The 19,120-nt window shown below is 31.4% G+C and overlaps 1 protein-coding gene across 2 annotated transcripts in view; it reads right to left on the bottom strand.

Annotated features, from left to right (window-relative positions):
• Window positions 1-12,736, bottom strand: part of LOC111394830 (THO complex subunit 1) — a 25,912-nt gene extending 13,176 nt beyond the window's left edge. For both annotated transcript variants that reach the window (XM_023020845.1, XM_023020846.1), the window contains exons 1-9: window positions 12,606-12,736; window positions 12,334-12,417; window positions 11,832-11,906; window positions 11,304-11,397; window positions 1,072-1,217; window positions 881-952; window positions 591-663; window positions 436-501; window positions 276-322 (exon numbers count right to left, since the gene is read on the bottom strand). In XM_023020845.1, coding sequence (XP_022876613.1) covers window positions 276-322; window positions 436-501; window positions 591-663; window positions 881-952; window positions 1,072-1,217; window positions 11,304-11,397; window positions 11,832-11,906; window positions 12,334-12,417; window positions 12,606-12,608 — 660 coding nt within the window. In that variant the 5' untranslated portion in view covers window positions 12,609-12,736. The remainder of the gene's footprint in view (window positions 1-275; window positions 323-435; window positions 502-590; window positions 664-880; window positions 953-1,071; window positions 1,218-11,303; window positions 11,398-11,831; window positions 11,907-12,333; window positions 12,418-12,605) is intronic.
• Between the last annotated feature and the right edge of the window lie 6,384 nt (window positions 12,737-19,120).

Genomic DNA, 19,120 nt, shown 5'->3' with positions numbered 1-19,120 from the left:
AACTGAAGGGGGGGGGGGGGGATTCATTCTCTATTATGCAAATGATAAAGCATTAATTGCACAAGAGTTCACCAAATCGCAGTGTTACATATCAAAATGTATATTGTAATAATGAAATCGCAAACAAGGGATGATAAAGGTCCGTTTGATTTATGACGCTCCTTGCTTTCATTTGAAAATACAAATAAAGATACAGCTAAAATTGATATGGAAGCTAATATAAAGAATCAGAATAAAGTATTTGATAAAAGGAGAGATCCTTCTCTTCCACTGACCTGTAAACTCCAAAAGGTTTTGTAGAAGTTGAAATCAATAGCAATACCTAAAATAAAGAAGCTGATAAATACATGCAGTTCAACATGAACCTAAAGAAACTTGGTATTTAAAGGTAACATAAGAATGGGCAAAATCAAGAATTTAGTACACCATAATTACCATCAGGGGTCTCCTTCTCGTATTTTGTCTCATTTGACGTATTGAAAACTCCTTTTATATTGACAGCTGTAAATAAGGAGAAGAAACATAATAAATACTTATAAAATTAGGATAGACCATATAAAGTTGCTCTTATCAACTGAAAAGGAAAATACCAGAGCGTTCTGATAATGGGAAAAAATGAGCGAGAAACATTATAATTCGTCCACAAAACACCACATCATTTGCCTGCAAAATAAGACCATCTGGATAAATGAGAAGTTCAAAATTTTAACATCAATTAGTTACAGGAAAAGGAGAGAAAAACCAACAGATTGTCCAAAATTATATCTGGTAGATGGCAACAGAGGTAAGGGGTACATGACAATTGCAAGCCATTGAAAGAAAAACAAAACTGAGGTCTAAAAAAAATATAAAGAACCACGAGCACTCTAAAGAGCCAAACCTTTGACAACCGACGAAGAAGTTGATTGCATGTTCTCAACATCACAAGCTTTCCTCTTGCAAAAAGTTCTGGCTATATAGAAAAATGAACTTAAACTTCATCATGAACAAAAGACATGCAACAAAACATACAAATGAACAAAACGGTAGTGTACATATGTAAAGTAGTACATATAAACACAATCAGCACACCTTCCCAAGAACATCTTGTTTGCTCTCGATATATGCAAAGACATCTTTACAGTTTCTCATTGTGGACATTTCCGTCAAATCTTCTAAAAGCTGGAATATCATACCACCTTCAACATGTTCTTTCTCACAGAGATACAAAACAATGTCTGCACAAAGAAAATAAGAGCATTAGAGAGAGACTGACAATGAGCCCATTAAAGTGGGAGGAGAACGAGAAATAGAGGGTAAGCAAAGAGTCTAACCAAATAATGTGGCACAGATACAGTTTCTAGCTTTCATGTATCAGTTTTAGAGGCAATAACTCTGCCATAGAAGGCAGAAATCTTTTGCAATCTTGAGTTTTCTAAATATGGCTTCCTAGTATAATTGGCTTAAATTAGACGAATTAAATATGTCATATAAAGATATAAAATTGAATATCTAACTCCATGTCTTGCCCTAGTTTACTAGGCACCAACTTATCTTTCTGCTCTGAAGTCTATTCCATTAAATTTATACAGATACTTGTCTTCTAATTGAATAAGTACATAGTCTTACATATCATTACTTGGTACGATGCCAAGCAGTCAGCCATCAAATAACTTGAGAAGATTACAAAGACAGCCCAGTGATAATTCAATATTACAAAAGATCCATCTGTATAGATATTATCATCTACATCCTGATTTATTGCGTGATGATTTTATTGGAAAAGATCGAAGTCGCAAAAGCGATGTCCTCGACATTTCTAGCACTACGATGTCAATCCACTTAGTAGATTATTTGCTTTATGAGGAAATCTCAGTGCTCGGTGAATGGCTAGGAGTTCCTGAGTTGGACAGTCAAAAAAATTTCAGGATAACAAGTCTAGGACTCGAACCTCTGACATCCGCCGCAGGGTAAACCACAACCTCCTTTATTCTAAGAAATTACAAAATCCTATATGTAATATACGTTTTCCTTTTTCCCTTTTATCTGATGTTAGATTTACATTATTTTGTTGATCTTATTTTTAATTTTATACAAGCAAATTATTTTTAGCTTACAGATTTTATCTTTCCCTCTTTTTGCACGAATAATTAGATCTCAATAATATTTGTCAAAATTAACTTTTTTATTTTCCTAAAAAGGAATAAAATAGAGAATAAATTTTAACTAAAATGAAGAAAACAAAACAAAAATTACATTGATACTATTTAATGTCACTTCATTGCATTTTGGTATTACAATAAGTCTGAACTTTCATGGTAAAACTGTTATGAGTATAATAAATAAAATTAAAGAAAATATAATTTTATTTGAACATTATTCCAAAAATTTAAAGATATTTATTTTAACTAAAAACAATGTTTTCATTTAAATCAAATATCTTAAGAAACGAGACAGTTAAATATTATTGAAAAATAGTTTCAAATTATATTATAAATGCATAAGGGTAAAATAGGAAATATAAATTATGGCCGACAAAGGCAGCTGTTATAGAAAACAAACCTCATGGTTTATTTAAATTTTGAGAAGTGATGCAGCTATAATAGTAAGCCCCTGTTTGGGCACAATTAAAATGAAGTTTTGGGGAAAATATGGTATAGAATAGATTTTTTTTTTTTTTTTTTTTTTTTTTTTTTTTTTTGGGGGGGGGGGGAGTGAAGGAGTGGTTTAAATATAAGGAAAAGTTTTAGGTTTACGTGTAACATTATTTTATGGGAGTGTGTAGTTGAAAATGAGTTTTGAAAAAAATCATTTTTGGAAAAATGGAGCCCAAACAGAGGCTAAGTTACTTCAGGGAGTGTCTCTTCTAAATTTTATGCCCACGTAGTGTTCTCATATAAACTTAAACTGCTTAACCTTCCAATCTCCATTTTTTAAACTCTCACTTTCAAGCCCACTGCACCACCCTCTACTAGTATTTTCAATTTAAACTGAAAAGCTCCTTCTTGACTTGACTTAGCAGTAAATTTAACATTTAATTTCTCCTCTGCCTTCCTCATTTTTTAGCAAGAAAATGGCCAATATTCCTTTGAATGCTTCAGCTACAATTAACTACTTCAAAATCACCAAATCCAGAAAATGATAGTCCCACATTTTATAGTTCCAAAACAAAATAAGAAAGAATCTTGTCTTCCCCTTGTATGCCGATAAACATGTGGAAAGATATCTAAACATTAGTGTGACCTCATATATCTTCTTCTAATATCAAATCAAATTCTTCTATAGGTTCGTTCTTTAGCCACCAATTCCATCTGATGAGAACGTGATTGTGGAAAATAACCTAAGCCAATCGATCTAAGTGATCAACTACAATGAAGAGGCCTTAAAAGTCCGTTAGAATCCATCTCCAAAATTTTGAAAGAAGTGAACAGAAACTGAATGACAGAGGAACCAATATCAGCACTCAAAACTCCCACGGAGTTAAACTACCAAGATGAACCAAGAGCATTAGAGGTACCAAATCCGCCAAATGCCTTCAAGTTCACCAAAAAGCACATCCACTTGTATTCATGCAAACGCACTCCTATCCCGAGATTCTTCAATCACCTCTTTCCATCTTCTTCATCATCATCATTGAACTATTTTTCTAGCTCAGTGGCTTCAATTTCATGTTGTAAAACTACCCTCCTTTATTCCTGTGTTCGATTAGTTTATTATGTGATCAAGCTCTTTTCTTGTCCCCTCCAACTACCCCACTAGGACTTCACTCCTTATTTGCCAACTAAACTGCGTCATTTCTCCTTCCAGCATGCTTTTGTGATTTGCTTATATCAAAATGTTATGATTAGCGATGCTATATGTTGAAATCAGAATGCTCTTAGCAGTAGGAAATATAGAACTCAAGGGCCAAGGCATAAGTCCACCTCTCATCCACACTGATATTCTCCCTTAAATCAGAATTTTTTTCAAAACGATTATCCCACTAGAAGTCTAGAAGCATAAAGCATTGCCTGATCTTGATCTATAATCAGTATACTTGCAATTCTTGCAATTCTCGAGCCTTTATTGTTTTCTACAACAAATATCTACATGCAAATACCAATTCTAGTTAATATCATTTCCTGGAATTAGATAGCCGAAACTGTTCTTGGACTTCTGCAGCTCAAAAAATCATTTGAAAACAGAGAAAAATTTGCTCGAGTAAGGGATACGTAATCAATTCCATTTCTACATTAGCAATTAGCTTAATCTTGCAATAAGTGTCATTTTCTTGTCTTATCTAGCCATTTAGTACTAAATCTGCAGAAATAAAGTTTTCATCTCTGCTGCCAATATTACAAAGAAAGCTAACCCTGAACAACTACTTTCCAACGTTTCTGTCATCCAGCTATCAATATGGATCTAATTATGGACAGATTCCCTAATTACAGATTCCCCTTTCCCCTCTCTTTTCCATTTCCTAGTTAGGCATGATTTTGTAATTATAGAGGAGTGATTATTGTAACTGTAGCATGATTAGTGTAATAATTAGCGTGATTAGTGTAATGGCTAAGATTGAACCTTGTAATCAGAAACACACACACATTATATAATGCAAGTAACTCTCGTTTGGAGAGGTATTGAAAACCAAATCGAGTTTTGCTGATATGGTATCAGAGCCTTCACTCTGAAAGAAAATTTTTCTGGTATTTTTTATTGTTTTGGGCTTGGCTGTAAGGCTCAAAATCGTTTTAGGGACTCACCTGCAGATCACTCACTATGGTAGCCATCAAATTTCTATGCAGTCTCTGTGAAGGAGTTGTTGGGGGTGAACTCAACGTGAATTCCGCCCATCTTTGTGTCGTCGACTTCGGCTAATTGTGTTGGAGAGACTTGTGATAGGCGGTGGTCACTCCTATTTCCAGTTTCGGTGGACGAGCTCCGGAGAGACGACTTTTGCTGCCAACAATAACTGCCGTCGATAGGTCTTAGGTTCGGTCAGAGTTCTCTGGTGTCGAGAAGGAGGGACAGCAAATCGGCAGTCTTGGCACCTCCATTCCTGTCTTCCTTCGTCGTTGATTGTTAGGGCTTGGGTGAAGTATATTACCAATTGGACTTTATTTCTAATTAGGCCAAACCAGTTGACTGAAGTGGTCCTCTAATTGGGTGTTTCTCTTGGGCCAAACTAAATTTGGGCTCGAGTTATTGAACTTATTGCCACTAATTAAAATATGTTGGGCTTGTGTGTTATTTTTTTAATTATGTCAACTAGAAATTCATAGTTTTTTGGTTGGAAATTCATAATTTTTTTGGTGTGAAATTCGCTGGAAAAAATTATTCTGCCTAGGAATTTCAATTTCATTTATTTGTTACTGGGAAGCAATTGTGGGTTCAATTTGATGGGAGTGATTCTGCTCCCAAAGATTCTAAAGAATTGGCAAATTGGGAAATTAAAGATGCTCGGGTTATGACTTGGATTTTAGCATCTATTAACCCTATGATTGTTCTAAATCTAAAGCCGTACAAGACTGCTAAATGTGTGGGAATATTTGAAGAAAGTTTACCACCAAGACAATACAGCACGACGATTTCAAATGGAGTCTGAAATTGCTAGTTATTCTCAAGCCGATAAATCCATTCAAGAGTATTATTCTAGGTTTCAAATCTTGTGAGCAGAATATACCGATATGATTTATTCTAAGGTACCAAATGCCTCTTTTGGTGCAGTTCAAGAAGTACATGAACAGAGCAAGAGAGATCAGTTCTTAATGAAGTTGCGGCCTGAGTTCGAGGCAGCTTGATCTAGTTTGATGAATCACCATCCAACTCCTTCTTTGGACGTGTGCTTTGGAGAGTTACTTCGGGAGGAACAACGTCTTGCTACACAAGCCAATTACCAGCAAGACAAACCACCAATTAATACAGTTACCTATGCTGCTCAAGGGAAAGGTAGGGGTAGAGACATGCGAAAGGTCCAATGGTTTAGTTGCAAGGAATATGGACATATAAGCTGTCCATCGTGGAAAGAAATATTGTAACTATTGCAAGAAATCAGGGCATATAATTAAAGAATGCACCACTCGTCCTCAGAACCGTCAGGCTGTTGCGTATCAGGCTACAGTTAGTACTTCCCCTGCTAGTAACTAATATGTCCTTACTCCTAAGATAGTTCAGCAGATGATTATTTTGGCCTTCTCGTCCTTGGGCCTTCAAGGTAAGGGTTCTCTACCATCATTATCATGGCTTATTGATCCTGATGCATCTAATCATATAACTAGTTCTTCTGATACTCTTAGCAATATTCGAATATATAAGGGATCCTCGTACATTCAAACTACTAATGGTAGTCAATTACCTATTTATGCCGTTGGAGACATTAACTCCACTATGAAAGATGTTCTCGTATCTCCTGCACTTTCTACTAGTCTTATATATGTTGGTCAGTTGGTTGATAATGACTGTGATGTTCGATTTTCTCGTGATGGCTGTATTGTGCAGGATCAAGTGTCGGGAAAGATACTCGCGAAGGGACCTAAAGTTGGTCGATTGTTTCCTTTGTTATTTTCCATTCCACCATTTATTTCTATGGCTTGTAATAAAGTTAACAAGAAGAGTAAAATCTGGCACAAACGTTTAGGTCATCCTAACTCTGTTGTTTTATCTCATTTAATAAACTTTGGCTTGTTGCGCAATAAAGATCAATTTTCATCTTATGTTTCTCTTGGTTGTTCCATATGCAAATTAGGTAAAAGTAAGTCTCTTCCCTTTTCTTCTCATGGTAGTCGGGTTGAAAAAAGTTTTGATCTGATTCATAGTGATGTGTGGGGTATGTCTCCGGTTATATCTCATGCACATTATAAATATTTTGTTACATTCATTAACGATTATAGAAGGTATACTTGGATCTATTTTCTTCGATCTAAATCTGAAGTGTTTTCTGTTTTTCAACAATTTATCGCTTATGTTGAAACTCAATGTTCTTAAGTATTAAAATACTAAGATCTGATTCGAGAGGAGAATATATGTCTCTAAAATTTCATGATTTCCTTAACCAAAAAGGCATTGTCTCCCAATATTCTTGTTCCTATACACTCAAGCAAAATGGTGTTGCTGAACATAAGAATTGTCATCAGTTAGATGTTCGTACATTACTACTAGAATCCTCAATTCCACCTAAATTCTAGGTCGAGGCTTTATCTACGGCAGACTATTTGATTAACCAACTGCCTTCAAGTGTTCTGAAATTTGAAACCTCCTTATTATCACCTGCATCATCAACACCCAAACTACCTTGACATGCATACTTTTGGATGTGTCTGTTTTGTTCATTTACTCATGAACGAAACAAACTTTCAACTCAATCAATTAAATGTGCGTTTATGGGTTACAGTGTTTCTCATAAGGAATATGTTTGCTATGATTCATGCTCCAATATATTTTGTATCACTCGTCATGTTGTTTTCTTCGAAAATCAATATTTCTTTACCACTCATGTTGAGCCTTTACCGAAGACACCTGCCCTTCCACACTTTGATGAGTTGTCCTCTACCCCTGAACAGTTCAAGCCTGGATTTGTGTATGAACGACGATGTCCAACTTTGCCCCTACGTGTAACACCCCGTATTTTTTTACTATGTGAACCTGAACTTATTATTTAGCAAATGAAAATGTGAAGATTTGTCATTATATTAAAAGTCCAAAGTTGAAGTGGTAGACTCGACTCGCATATTCGTATAAATAATTTATTTGCTTACGAGTTACGAGCACTTTTAGAAAATTATTTGAATAGAATATTTAAGTATTTTTAAAGTTGATGAAAATATACTGTTATTATACTCGTTTTGTAGCTCGTGTTAAACAATATAATTTGAGCTTAAGAAAAAGTAATTTCAAACTAGTTATGCCCGAGTTATTCTAATAGAAAGAAAATTATCGTTCTCAAATATTATATTAATACGTATATAATATAAAATAATAACCAAATGAATAGTTTCATTGTATGGTTACGTAATGTCATCCACTTTAATTGATTTAGAAATTTATAATGCATTCCATAACCATGACATTAACTCTAATTAAACGTGGAGGTGTCCTTTCAAATTTATAGCCGTAACCATCACGTTCACTATTGATTTTCAATTAAATCCTAGTTGTTTAATTACATTAATCCTCAATTAATGATCAGGCGGCTTTTCAATTTGTAACCGTAATCATAAACGTCCACTTACGGTGGTTTAACTCCATTATTCTTCCATTAACGTGAAATGCCTTTTGATGTTATGTAAGTTACGTACGTGGAATATATAAATAGGTGTATTTGAGATGAAAATTATATTTTACAACAATAGTATATTGTACACTCCACACCACTAATATTTTTAGAATTTAATAGAGTATAATATTTATATCTTTTCACAAAGTCAGTTTCAAGTAAATTCTTGGATATCAAATTGGGGTAAGAATACATGGTGCAAGTGATAAATTCTTATTCCTTGATATATATGTAAATTTTGGCATGAGATACTTTAAGGCCTTCGGGTCGAATGCTATGTTAAATCCTTCGGGATAGACCGTTAGGTCAAAGAGAAGAAGTTAAATCCTTCGGGATAGACCGTCAGGTCAAAGAAAAGAAATTAAATCCTACGGGATATGGGGATTCTTAAGAAATTCCTAAAAAATGTTGGTATGTTATGCTATTTTTATATTTATATCATGTGAAAAAGGATGTGCACGTATTCTTACTGAGTGTTTTCAAAATACTCACTCTTACAATATTTTAAGATAAGAACGGGTCGTGAGGACGCGTGGAAGATTGACGAAGTGATGCTAATGTGGTCGTCAAGTAAAATTTCTAGAAAATACAATCATCAATTTATATAAAGAATATCTGTGTTAATATTTATGCACGATATTTATTATGTTGTTTAATAACTTGAAATCGAATATTTTCGATATATTTCCGCTTAAATTAGATAGAGAAAAATTTTGGTAGCACCTTGAGCTCATTTTTATTTAAAAATAACAATAATAATGAAAAAGAGTTCGGGGCGTTACACTCCGTGTACCAGACCCACCATCTGAGGCTGCACAGACACAACCTTCCATGAATGAGCTGGACTTAGACACTAATATTCGCCGTTCCACCAGACTTCTCATCCTCCTGATCGGTATGAATTTTCTCATACATCTCTTCATGCTACTTTGTCATCTATTCGCATACCTACAGGGTATTCTAAAGCAGTAAAACATGAATGTTGGCGAGAGGCAATGGCAGACGAACTTCGTGCACTTAAAGAGAATGACACTTGGGATGTTGTTCCTTGTCCTGAGAATGTTAAGGACATTGGTTGCAAATGGGTTTATTCAATCAAATTACGGTCTGACAGGACTTTGGATAGATATAAGGCACGACTGGTTGCTCTTGGTAACAGACGGTGTTGATTATGAGGAGACTTTTGATCCAGTAGCCAAGATGACCACCGTGCGAATGGTTATTTCTATTGCTGCTTCTCAAGGTTGGCCGCTCCAACAAATGGATGTAAAAAATGCCTTTCTCCATGAAAATCTCAAAGAAGAAGTTTACATGACACTACCTCCAGACTTAACCTCTAGCTCTTCCTCAAAAGTATGTAAGTTGAAGCACTCATTATATGGGTTGAAATAGGCTCCACGAGCATGGTTTGATAAGTTCTGATCTACCTTGCTTCATTTTTCATTTCAACAGAGGCAGTATGACTCTTCCTTGTTCCTTTGCAAGATCTCTACCGGTATTGTTCTTCTCCTCATCTATGTTGATGATATTGTAATTTTCGAGACGAATTCCGCATTGATTACTCGTCTACAGCAACATCTTGAGGCCTCTTTTCATATGAAGGATCTTGGATCTCTTACGTACTTCTTAGGGCTCGAAGTTCACACACATTCCTCTAGCATTTTCCTGAATCAGCATAAATACACGCAAGATTTGATTAAGTTGGCCAGCCTTCAGGATTCATCTACCATGGATACTCCTCTAGAAGTAAATACAAAGTATCGTTGTGAAGAAGGTGATATTCTCTCTGATCCTACCGTGTTTCGTCAACTGGTGGGAAGCCTGAATTATTTGACTATTACAAGGCCTGATATTTCTTTCGCGGTCAAGCAAATTAGCCAGTTCATGCACACTCCACGTCATCTCCATCTAGCTGCCGTTCGCCGTATCATTCGCTATCTTCAAGGCACATCTAGCCGTGGATTGTTCTTTCCTGCAGGTTCTTCTCTGTCTTACTGCTTATAGTGATGCAGATTGGGCTAGTTGTCCAGACACCTGACGTTCTATCACAGGATGGTGAATGTTCTTGGTGATTCTCTGATATCTTGGAAAAGTAAGAAGCAAGATCTTGTTTCTGAGTCATCTACTGAATCTGAATATCGGGCGATGTCTGCTGCTTGTTCCGAGATTATATGGCTTCGGGGGCTTCTTGCTAAACTTGGTTTTCCTCAATCTAGTCTTACTCCACTCCATACCGATAACACAAGTGTCATTCAGATTGCTACTAATCCGATTTACCATGAGTGCACTAAGTATATTGAAGTGGACTGTCATTCTATTCGTGAAGTTTTAGATAGTCGTGTCATTTCTCTTCCTGACATTTCCACTGCTCTTCAGAAAGCTGACATTTTTACAAAATCACAGACCCGAAATCGTCATCAATTTCTTGTAAGCAAATTGATACTTCTTGATCGACCAGCATCAATTTAAGGGGGGATATCAATATGGATCTAATTATGGACGGATTCCCTAATTACAGATTCCCCTTTCCCCTCTCTTTTCCATTTCCTAGTTAGGCATGATTTTGTAATTATAGAGGAGTGATTATTGTAATCGTAGCATGATTAGTGTAATGACTAGCGTGATTAGTGTAATGGCTAAGATTGAGCCTTGTAATCAAAAACACACACACTATATAATGCAAGTAATTCTCGTTTGGAGAGGCATTGAAAACCAAATCGAGTTTTGCTGATACCAGCTTCTAGACATTATCTATATTCACGTGAAACTAAATAATATGTCCAAGTAAAGAATTGGATAACCTTTACTCAACCAGACTATCTTCTTCTTGAGTGGTCTCTTTGTGACGCACCTTATTTCACTTTTCAGATGAGAGATTCTGTGCTATACCTATTGATTTAACAGTTTTCACTTTTCAGCAGTTCTATAGATCCTTTTAACAATAAATTAATTGAAACAATGTTATAGTGTGTGTGATTCAGAAGACTGAAATCTACAGAAATGGAAACAGAAAGTACGTGTTTAGCGAAAGTTTTTAGGTTACAAGTAGTGAAACTTGAAAGTACAAACTCACCAAGAAGTCGAGGAATTTGACCCTTATGAATATCTCCATCAGCAATAGATTGTCCATACTGCATGATTTCCTCCCCGGACTGTATTGATGCTGACTGGAACAAGATGACAACGTATGAACATTATCAAATTGACATATTAAACGAAGGATCAGAATAAAATACTGCCTCAAGCGCATGCAGATTTTTGCAAGAATACAAATGAACTACCTATCAAACGTTTTGACCTCAATAAACTAAAATCTTTACTGATATCAAATACATTCACAAGTCATCAAAAAAGTTCAACTGGTTTAATAACCATTGCAAGCGGTTGTTATCCATCATCTCAGTCAGAAGGGGGTTTATATAATCAAACCTATGCACCAAATGCTGAACTGCTCTCAGAGGACATTTTCATTACCCAAGTTTGAATTTATTTCAGGTATCTTAATTTCACATCATCACAAACTGCAGGTCTCGTGTATGAATAGTTTTCATTAGCTAGATATCATGGAACAAGAATTATATACTCAAGAAAGTAGCATTACCACCAGGTCCTGAAGCAACATCCGCAGAATATTTTCAAGCAACTGATTCTCATCTTGGACTAGTTTTGTTTGTTTCTGCAACAATAGAAAATGAGAATTTAACAAGCCATAAGATCAAAAAGGAAAATAATTTCATGAATTATTACCTAATTAAAAGTTAAAGTCAAAAGGAACTTTTTTTCTCCAGTTGTCCAGTTGTGATAGTTTAATAAAGAGAACAAGCAGAGGTGTTTGTGACATTTGTGTTTTCATACAAAAATAAATTTCAAATTAAAAACCCACATGAATTCCATTTTTCTTTTGGTCAACAAAATTCCAGAAGTTCAAATTCAACCCGAAACAGAGTCACCTCAGGAAAAGCAATTGGCCATCAAAATTTGATGAACTAACGAACAAATAATATGGCCGAAAATTTAACATATCACCAAGTTATATACTCACATGGAGAAATATGCAAGCCAAACATAGTTGAGTGAAGTTCATTTCATATATAGTAACGCACCTGGTGCTTTATAATTTCTTGCACAGTCTGAAGTGCAAAATCTTCAGGTGGGCCTGGATTCAAAATTGCCTTCCTGAACACATCCTGGTGTAAAAAAAATTATGTCGAAAAATTATCCACCAATTTGTTTTGTAGACAAACCCACAAAAACAATAAAAAGAAAAAAGAAAAAAAATTCCCAAATGCATAAATTATTTGCAATTTAAATTCCAACGAGTTCTGAGAAGAAAGAAAATAAATTAATATCAAACATTCAAAAGTGAAAACCATACCATACTCCAGAATCTTTCTGTATGCTTTGTTCTTCGCGACACTCTAACCTAGGGTCTCTATTTGACAAGAATTTAGCACTGATGAATTTGGGGGCGGGAGTCATTTCCTTTGACGGATTTTCTCTATTTTTAATAATACGTATTTTTTTTTCTTTTCTTGAAAGCTTAATTGACGTGTTTTTTAATCCTCGCACTTACATATTTTTGTAGGTTTAATTTTCATTTTTTTCAAAATACATTTTTCTTATTTTTTTAATTATATATTTTTCATTAAAATAATATTACACATAAATTAAAAAATTTTTATCCATACATTCTTCATCAATCTACCATTCTAAAATTCATTTTTCCTTAAAAATAGGTTTCAAACACCCTCAAAATAGATAAAGAATTAAGAGTGCGTTTGATTGTCAATATTTCTCATAAAAAATGTCATTTTTCATCCAAATTTTCATTTTTATGCTATTTGATTGATATTTTTCTTATGAAATTTTTTGATCACGTAATCATATTTTCCTTAAAAACAAGAAAAATATTTTCTTTAGAATAATAGATTTTTCTTTTCCATATAATTAATTCTCTCCCATCTACTTCATCTCTCTCATCTACTCACCAATAAAAAGTGAATAAGTATAGCATTTTTTAGGTTGAAAATAAAATCAATCAAATATACTTAATTGATAATTTAAATGCAAATAATTTCTATGCAATTCAATTGTCTGAAATTTATTTTCTTTCCATGTAAATTTCATGCTTATAATCAAACGTACCCTAATTACTTATACACCATTGTTGGGACAAATTGCTCGTCCGACTCATTTTATATCAGCTTGATCCATGGATCGCTAGAACTTGCATTGAAACTAGCTAAAGGCAAAAGTCGAGCAAAAAGGAAAATTTCACAAGCCGAGCTATTTGTCAAGCCCACGAGAAGGCTCGTCTTGAGCTTGTGCGTCAACTTAGTTTTTAACTCATTTTTGCTTTATCTTATTAATTTTTAAAATTAAGGGTCCATTTGGCTCCCATCAAATTAAATTTCATTTTTTTCTTTCCTATTTTCAACCGCACAATCTTGTATAAAATAATATTAAACATAAATGTAAAACATTCTTTCTTTTTCAACCACCCACTCTCCAAAAAAATATTATTCCACTTATTATAATTTGAAATAATGGAGGCCTAACGAGAGCTAAAAATTAGCCAAGAGGTCAACACATCCCTTACCCCTACTTGAGCACACCAACTAGACATGTTGAATAGAAAACATAACATCCCAAATTTTTATAAATCTTGAAGTGTTACTAAAAGTTCACTGTTATTTGTATTAAAAATGAAAAAATAAAATAAAATTATTTAATAAAAAAATAACTGGAACATTCATAAATTTAAATTAAATCATGAAACTTGTATCTTTAAATGTAAACATAATCAACTAACTATCAAATAAATTCATCCTTGAACGTAAATAAAAATTAATTAATCAATTGAAAAATAGAAAATTTAATGATTTTCGTATTTCAAATCCTCTTGACATCTTGCTTCACTTTCCTGCTATAAATCCAATCAATCCAAACTAACCTGTAAAATTACTGTAAGATTGAGTATTTAAAAATACAAAGTAAGATACGTGTAGTTTCCAGAGACAATTATATAACAATAAAATAAAAATTCAATACCACGTTTCTTATGGAGTATATCAAGGACCAAGCAAGACAACCATCAGTAATATTTTGTATTTTCAGAGGATTTCACATTTCGTTAAAAAGAACACAATAAAGTTAACTTTTATATAAATTACAGAATATAAAAGTATACGAAAACGAACCATTTGCACAAAAGTATCTTATCTCCTTTTTGAGATGTTGAAAAGAATGAAATATTCAACGTAAAAATTCTTCTATTATTTTTCTATGTTCTCTTCTGTCATCCTCTCTCTGACGTAGCTCTCTTTATTTTTTTGTAGTGAAATAGTTGACATTCTTGCAGTATTTATAGTTGTATTTCACAATTGAGTTAGCATGAAACTAAAATTGAAAAACCGTGTAATACAAAGAAGTTAGATAAGAATTAATTTCAAAAAATAGAATTATTATTATTATTAAACTTTATCGTAATTCAATTAAGATGACAATTAAACTTGTCAAAATAGAATTTATATTCAATTAATGGTTTTTCCTAATTAAAATAATAGATCACGTTGGCCAATGGTTGATTATAACCTTCAAGTTTTGATTATAACAAATAAGTTGATTTCGTTTACTAAAAAGTTAAATTCAAGTGAATATAGTTTTTCAAAGCATACAGTGAAAAAATTGATCGATAATTGTAAAAAGATCAAAAGCTATATCACAAATCGGACTCATGAAGGAGATCAAGATTGAAAATCACGCATTCAAGAACTTTAGAGTCGAACTTCGAAGTAATATTAAAGACTTGATTTTTTAGATAAAATGCAAAGATATTAACACTTTAATATTTGACAATGAATGCTTAAGATTTTAAAAATCATTCTAATGAAATGTTTTGATCAAATATAAAAACAATTTTTAAAATGATATTTGAACTTCAAATATATCTTTTTATCATGAAAAGTTAGTTAAAAAAATACTTTTCAAAAATCCATGCCTTTCAAAACCTTTAAATCAGATCAATCGGGGTCAAAACGTGAAAAAATCGAAACTGCCAGATGTTTTTCAATGGTTAAAATTTAACCATTCTAACATCTAATTTTTTATTGAACAAACGACTATATTGGTCATTCGGACAAAAAGGGGTCGATCAAACAAGTCATTCAAACTTACAGATTTCTTGGCATTTTGAACTCTATAAATATCCCCACTATCTCAACTCCTCTCAAGAGATTCAAGAGCATTAAATAAGATATATTTTGAGATAATTCTTTGGGACTACATTGCATTTATTTCATTTATTTATTTATATCAAAAACTTTGATTGATTCAATTTCTTTTCATCATCTTCATCAAAGTTTTTTATCACTCCTTTTGTATTTAACGTATTTCTATCATTCATAGAAGAGAGATATATCATAATTAAAATAAAAAAGGCACTTCTTATGGCACCGTTTCTATAGAGTTGTGCCCAGTTACTGTTTGCCAACATTTTTTTCCTTTTTTTTTTTTTTTGAAAACATTATACTGCTTTTTTCATTTTTCCACGCAACCATCATTTTTATTTCTCTTTCTTCTCTTTATTGATTTTTTTATGCAACCATCATTTTCAATTTTTCTTTCTTCTATCCGTCTTTTCTATTTTTTTACACAACTGTCCACGCTCTTTACTCTAAGACTTCTTCCTTTTTTCTTCTCAATTTTAAGGATTTTCTAATAAAAAATTTGTTTGTCATTTTTTCATTGGATTTATAGTACAAAATGATATCACTTCCATACATTAAATTGTAAAACAACGCCATCTTATTCCATTAATATGATAGAAAGATTGAATATATATTATATATATAATTACAGAAAAATATTAATAAATTAAGTGATAATAATTAAATCTCGATCAATGTATGTTATATTCACTCATTACCTTAATATTTGACATGAATTTTTTTTCCAAAAATGGAAAAAATAAAGATAGTGACAAATCAAAAGTCGTAATCTTAAGGATTATCCTTCACTACTCTGCATTTAGATGGTATTTCATCTTACAAAAATTTAAATTTTAAAACATTGAACAATAGAGAATGAAATAAAGCATAATCTCAAAAAATTAAATAACCAAAATTATAACTATCATTTTACACCAACACTAATTAAAAAAACTAAAATGATTTAACAAATTAAAGAATGAAAAAAATTGAAGATAAAAATTAAAAAAAAATTATTATAAAGTTTTTTAATTAAATTGAAATAATCAAAATTAAAAATAAATATTATTTAATTATAATTGAAAAAAATATGTTTTTTCATAAAATAAAAAGGATTAAAAAGAATTTTAAATCGAAAAAAATTAATTTATAATATGAAGAAAAAGAATTTTTAAAACAATTTTTAAATAAAGAATATTTAAATATGATTTGATTAAAATTGAAAAAAATTATGTTTTATCATAAATAGAAAAGAATTAAAAAGAATTTTAAATCAAAAAAATTATTTGTAATATGAACGAAACAATTTTTTTTAAAAAAATGGATCTCTCAGTGTGATCTCTCCATCACACGAAGAGGATCTGTGTCGTGGAGAGAAACCTCTCCATCTCACGAATAAATTCTCTATGTTCGTCATTTTTTTTAAAAAAATTTTCTTCATATTATAAATAAATTTTCTTCGATTTAAATTTCTTTTTGATTCTTTTCTCGTTATGATAAAACTAAACTTTTTTTTATTTTAATTAAATAATATTTATATATTTTTTATTTAATTTTCTTAACTTTTTTTGGTTAATTTGTTTTGTTTTTTATTATATTTTGTTTGAAAATTGTTTGAAAATTTCTTTTTCTTCATATTATAAGTAAATTTTTTTTGATTCAATTTTTTTCAAACTTACAGATTTCTTGGCATTTTGAACTCTATAAATATCCCCACTATCTCAACTCCTCTCAAGAGATTCAAGAGCATTAAATAAGATATATTTTGAGATAATTCTTTGGGACTACATTGCATTTATTTCTATTTTAATTAAATAATATTTATATATTTTTTATTTAATTTTCTTAACTTTTTTTGGTTAATTTGTTTTGTTTTTTATTATATTTTGTTTGAAAATTGTTTGAAAATTTCTTTTTCTTCATATTATAAGTAAATTTTTTTTGATTCAATTTTTCTTTAATTCTTTTCGTTTTATGATAAAACATAATTTAATAAATTTTAATTAAATAATATTTATTTTTAAATTTAATTATTTCAATTTAATTAAAAAAACTTTATAATAAAAAAATATGTAGAATTTCTCTCCATCACAAGGAGACACGGAGAGATTCTCTTTGTCGTTTTTTTTCTTTTTTTCTTTTAATTTATTTTGTTCATACTACGAACAATTATTTTTTTCGATTTAAATTTCTTTTTAATTCTTTTCTCTTTATGATAATACTAAATTTTTTCAATTTTAATAAAACAATATTTATATATTCTTTATTTAATTTTCGTAATTTTGTTTGTTTAATTTATTTTGTTTTTTATTATATTTTGTTTTAAATTTGTTAGAAAATTTCTTTTTTTTTCATATTATAAATAATATTATTTTAATTCTTTTCGTTTTATGATAAAGCGTAATTTTTTCAATTTTAATTAAATAATATTTATTTTTATTTTAATTATTTCAATTTAATTAAAACAAACTTTCAAGTAACTTTTTTTTTCGGCCTGTAATTCTTTTTTTTGGTTTCTTAATTTATTAAATTATTTAATTTTTTATTAGTATCGGTGTAAAATGATAGTTACAATGTGGTTCACTTAATTTTTTTAGTTTATGCTTTTATTCCACTATCTGTAGTCCAATATTTTAACATTTGAATTTTTTCATGATAAAATACCATCTAGATGCGAAATTGAGAAGAATAGTCCTTAGAACTAGGATTCTCGATTTTAGTTTTTAATCTTGATTTTTTCCATTTTTGGAAAAAAAATTCATCTTAAACATTAAGGTGGGGAGTGAATATAACATACATTGATCAAGATTTAATTATTATTGTTGACCCCCGAACTCCAACATCATGATAAATCGTCCGTAGGCTCCACTTTAGCAGATGTGAGTTTGGTCACAAAAGTTAAGTTCGGCATTCCATCACCGCCCTCACAAAAGAGAGAGACATTATGTTTGCCCCTTATCACGTCACCCTCTCAATCTCACACACTTTCCATAAGTGATGTAATCATAGCCCAATGCTACCAATTCAAGGTCCGGAATTTTCAATTCTTCACAGGTCATCATTACTCAAGGAAACATTGGCACATGGCCATCGACCTCATTGTCCAATCACAAAAGAATTGGACGACCCGACTTCCGAGTTCGACACTGTAGGTGATTTGACGTAATTTTGGTTGGGAACCATGTATAAATAGTGAAAGGATAGGAGAAAAAAAGAAAACTCTGCACACAAAAACAAAAAAAAAAAAACAAAAAAAAAACCTTAAAAAAATTTACCCGCTATGATATTTTGATTGCACCTCTTTCTTAAAGTTGATTCGAAATTAACTCTTACAAAATTCGACGTCAACAATTATCAATTAAATAATTAATATTTTTCTATAATTATATATAAGACATATTCAAACGTTTATCATATTAATGGAATAAAACGTTGTCGTGTTGCCATTCAACGCAGGGAAACGATATCGTTTTGTACTATGAATACATGTAAAAGGAATAAAAAAAGAAATGAAAAATAAAACATAACAAAAATTATCATAAAGTTTTTAAATTAAATTGAAATAATTAAAATTAAAAATAAAACGATATCGTTTTCTTACATGCGAATACAACTAAAAGTTATTGAAATGTGGATGAAATATATAAGTAAATAAGAAAAGTAAAGGGAGTTAAATTGAGAA

The sequence above is a fragment of the Olea europaea genome, chromosome 5 (genome assembly GCF_002742605.1).
Source record: "Olea europaea var. sylvestris chromosome 5, O_europaea_v1, whole genome shotgun sequence".
Classification (NCBI taxonomy): domain Eukaryota; kingdom Viridiplantae; phylum Streptophyta; class Magnoliopsida; order Lamiales; family Oleaceae; genus Olea; species Olea europaea.
The sequence above is the reverse complement of the archived record's forward strand: the minus strand, read 5'-3'. Positions and strand labels throughout refer to the sequence as shown.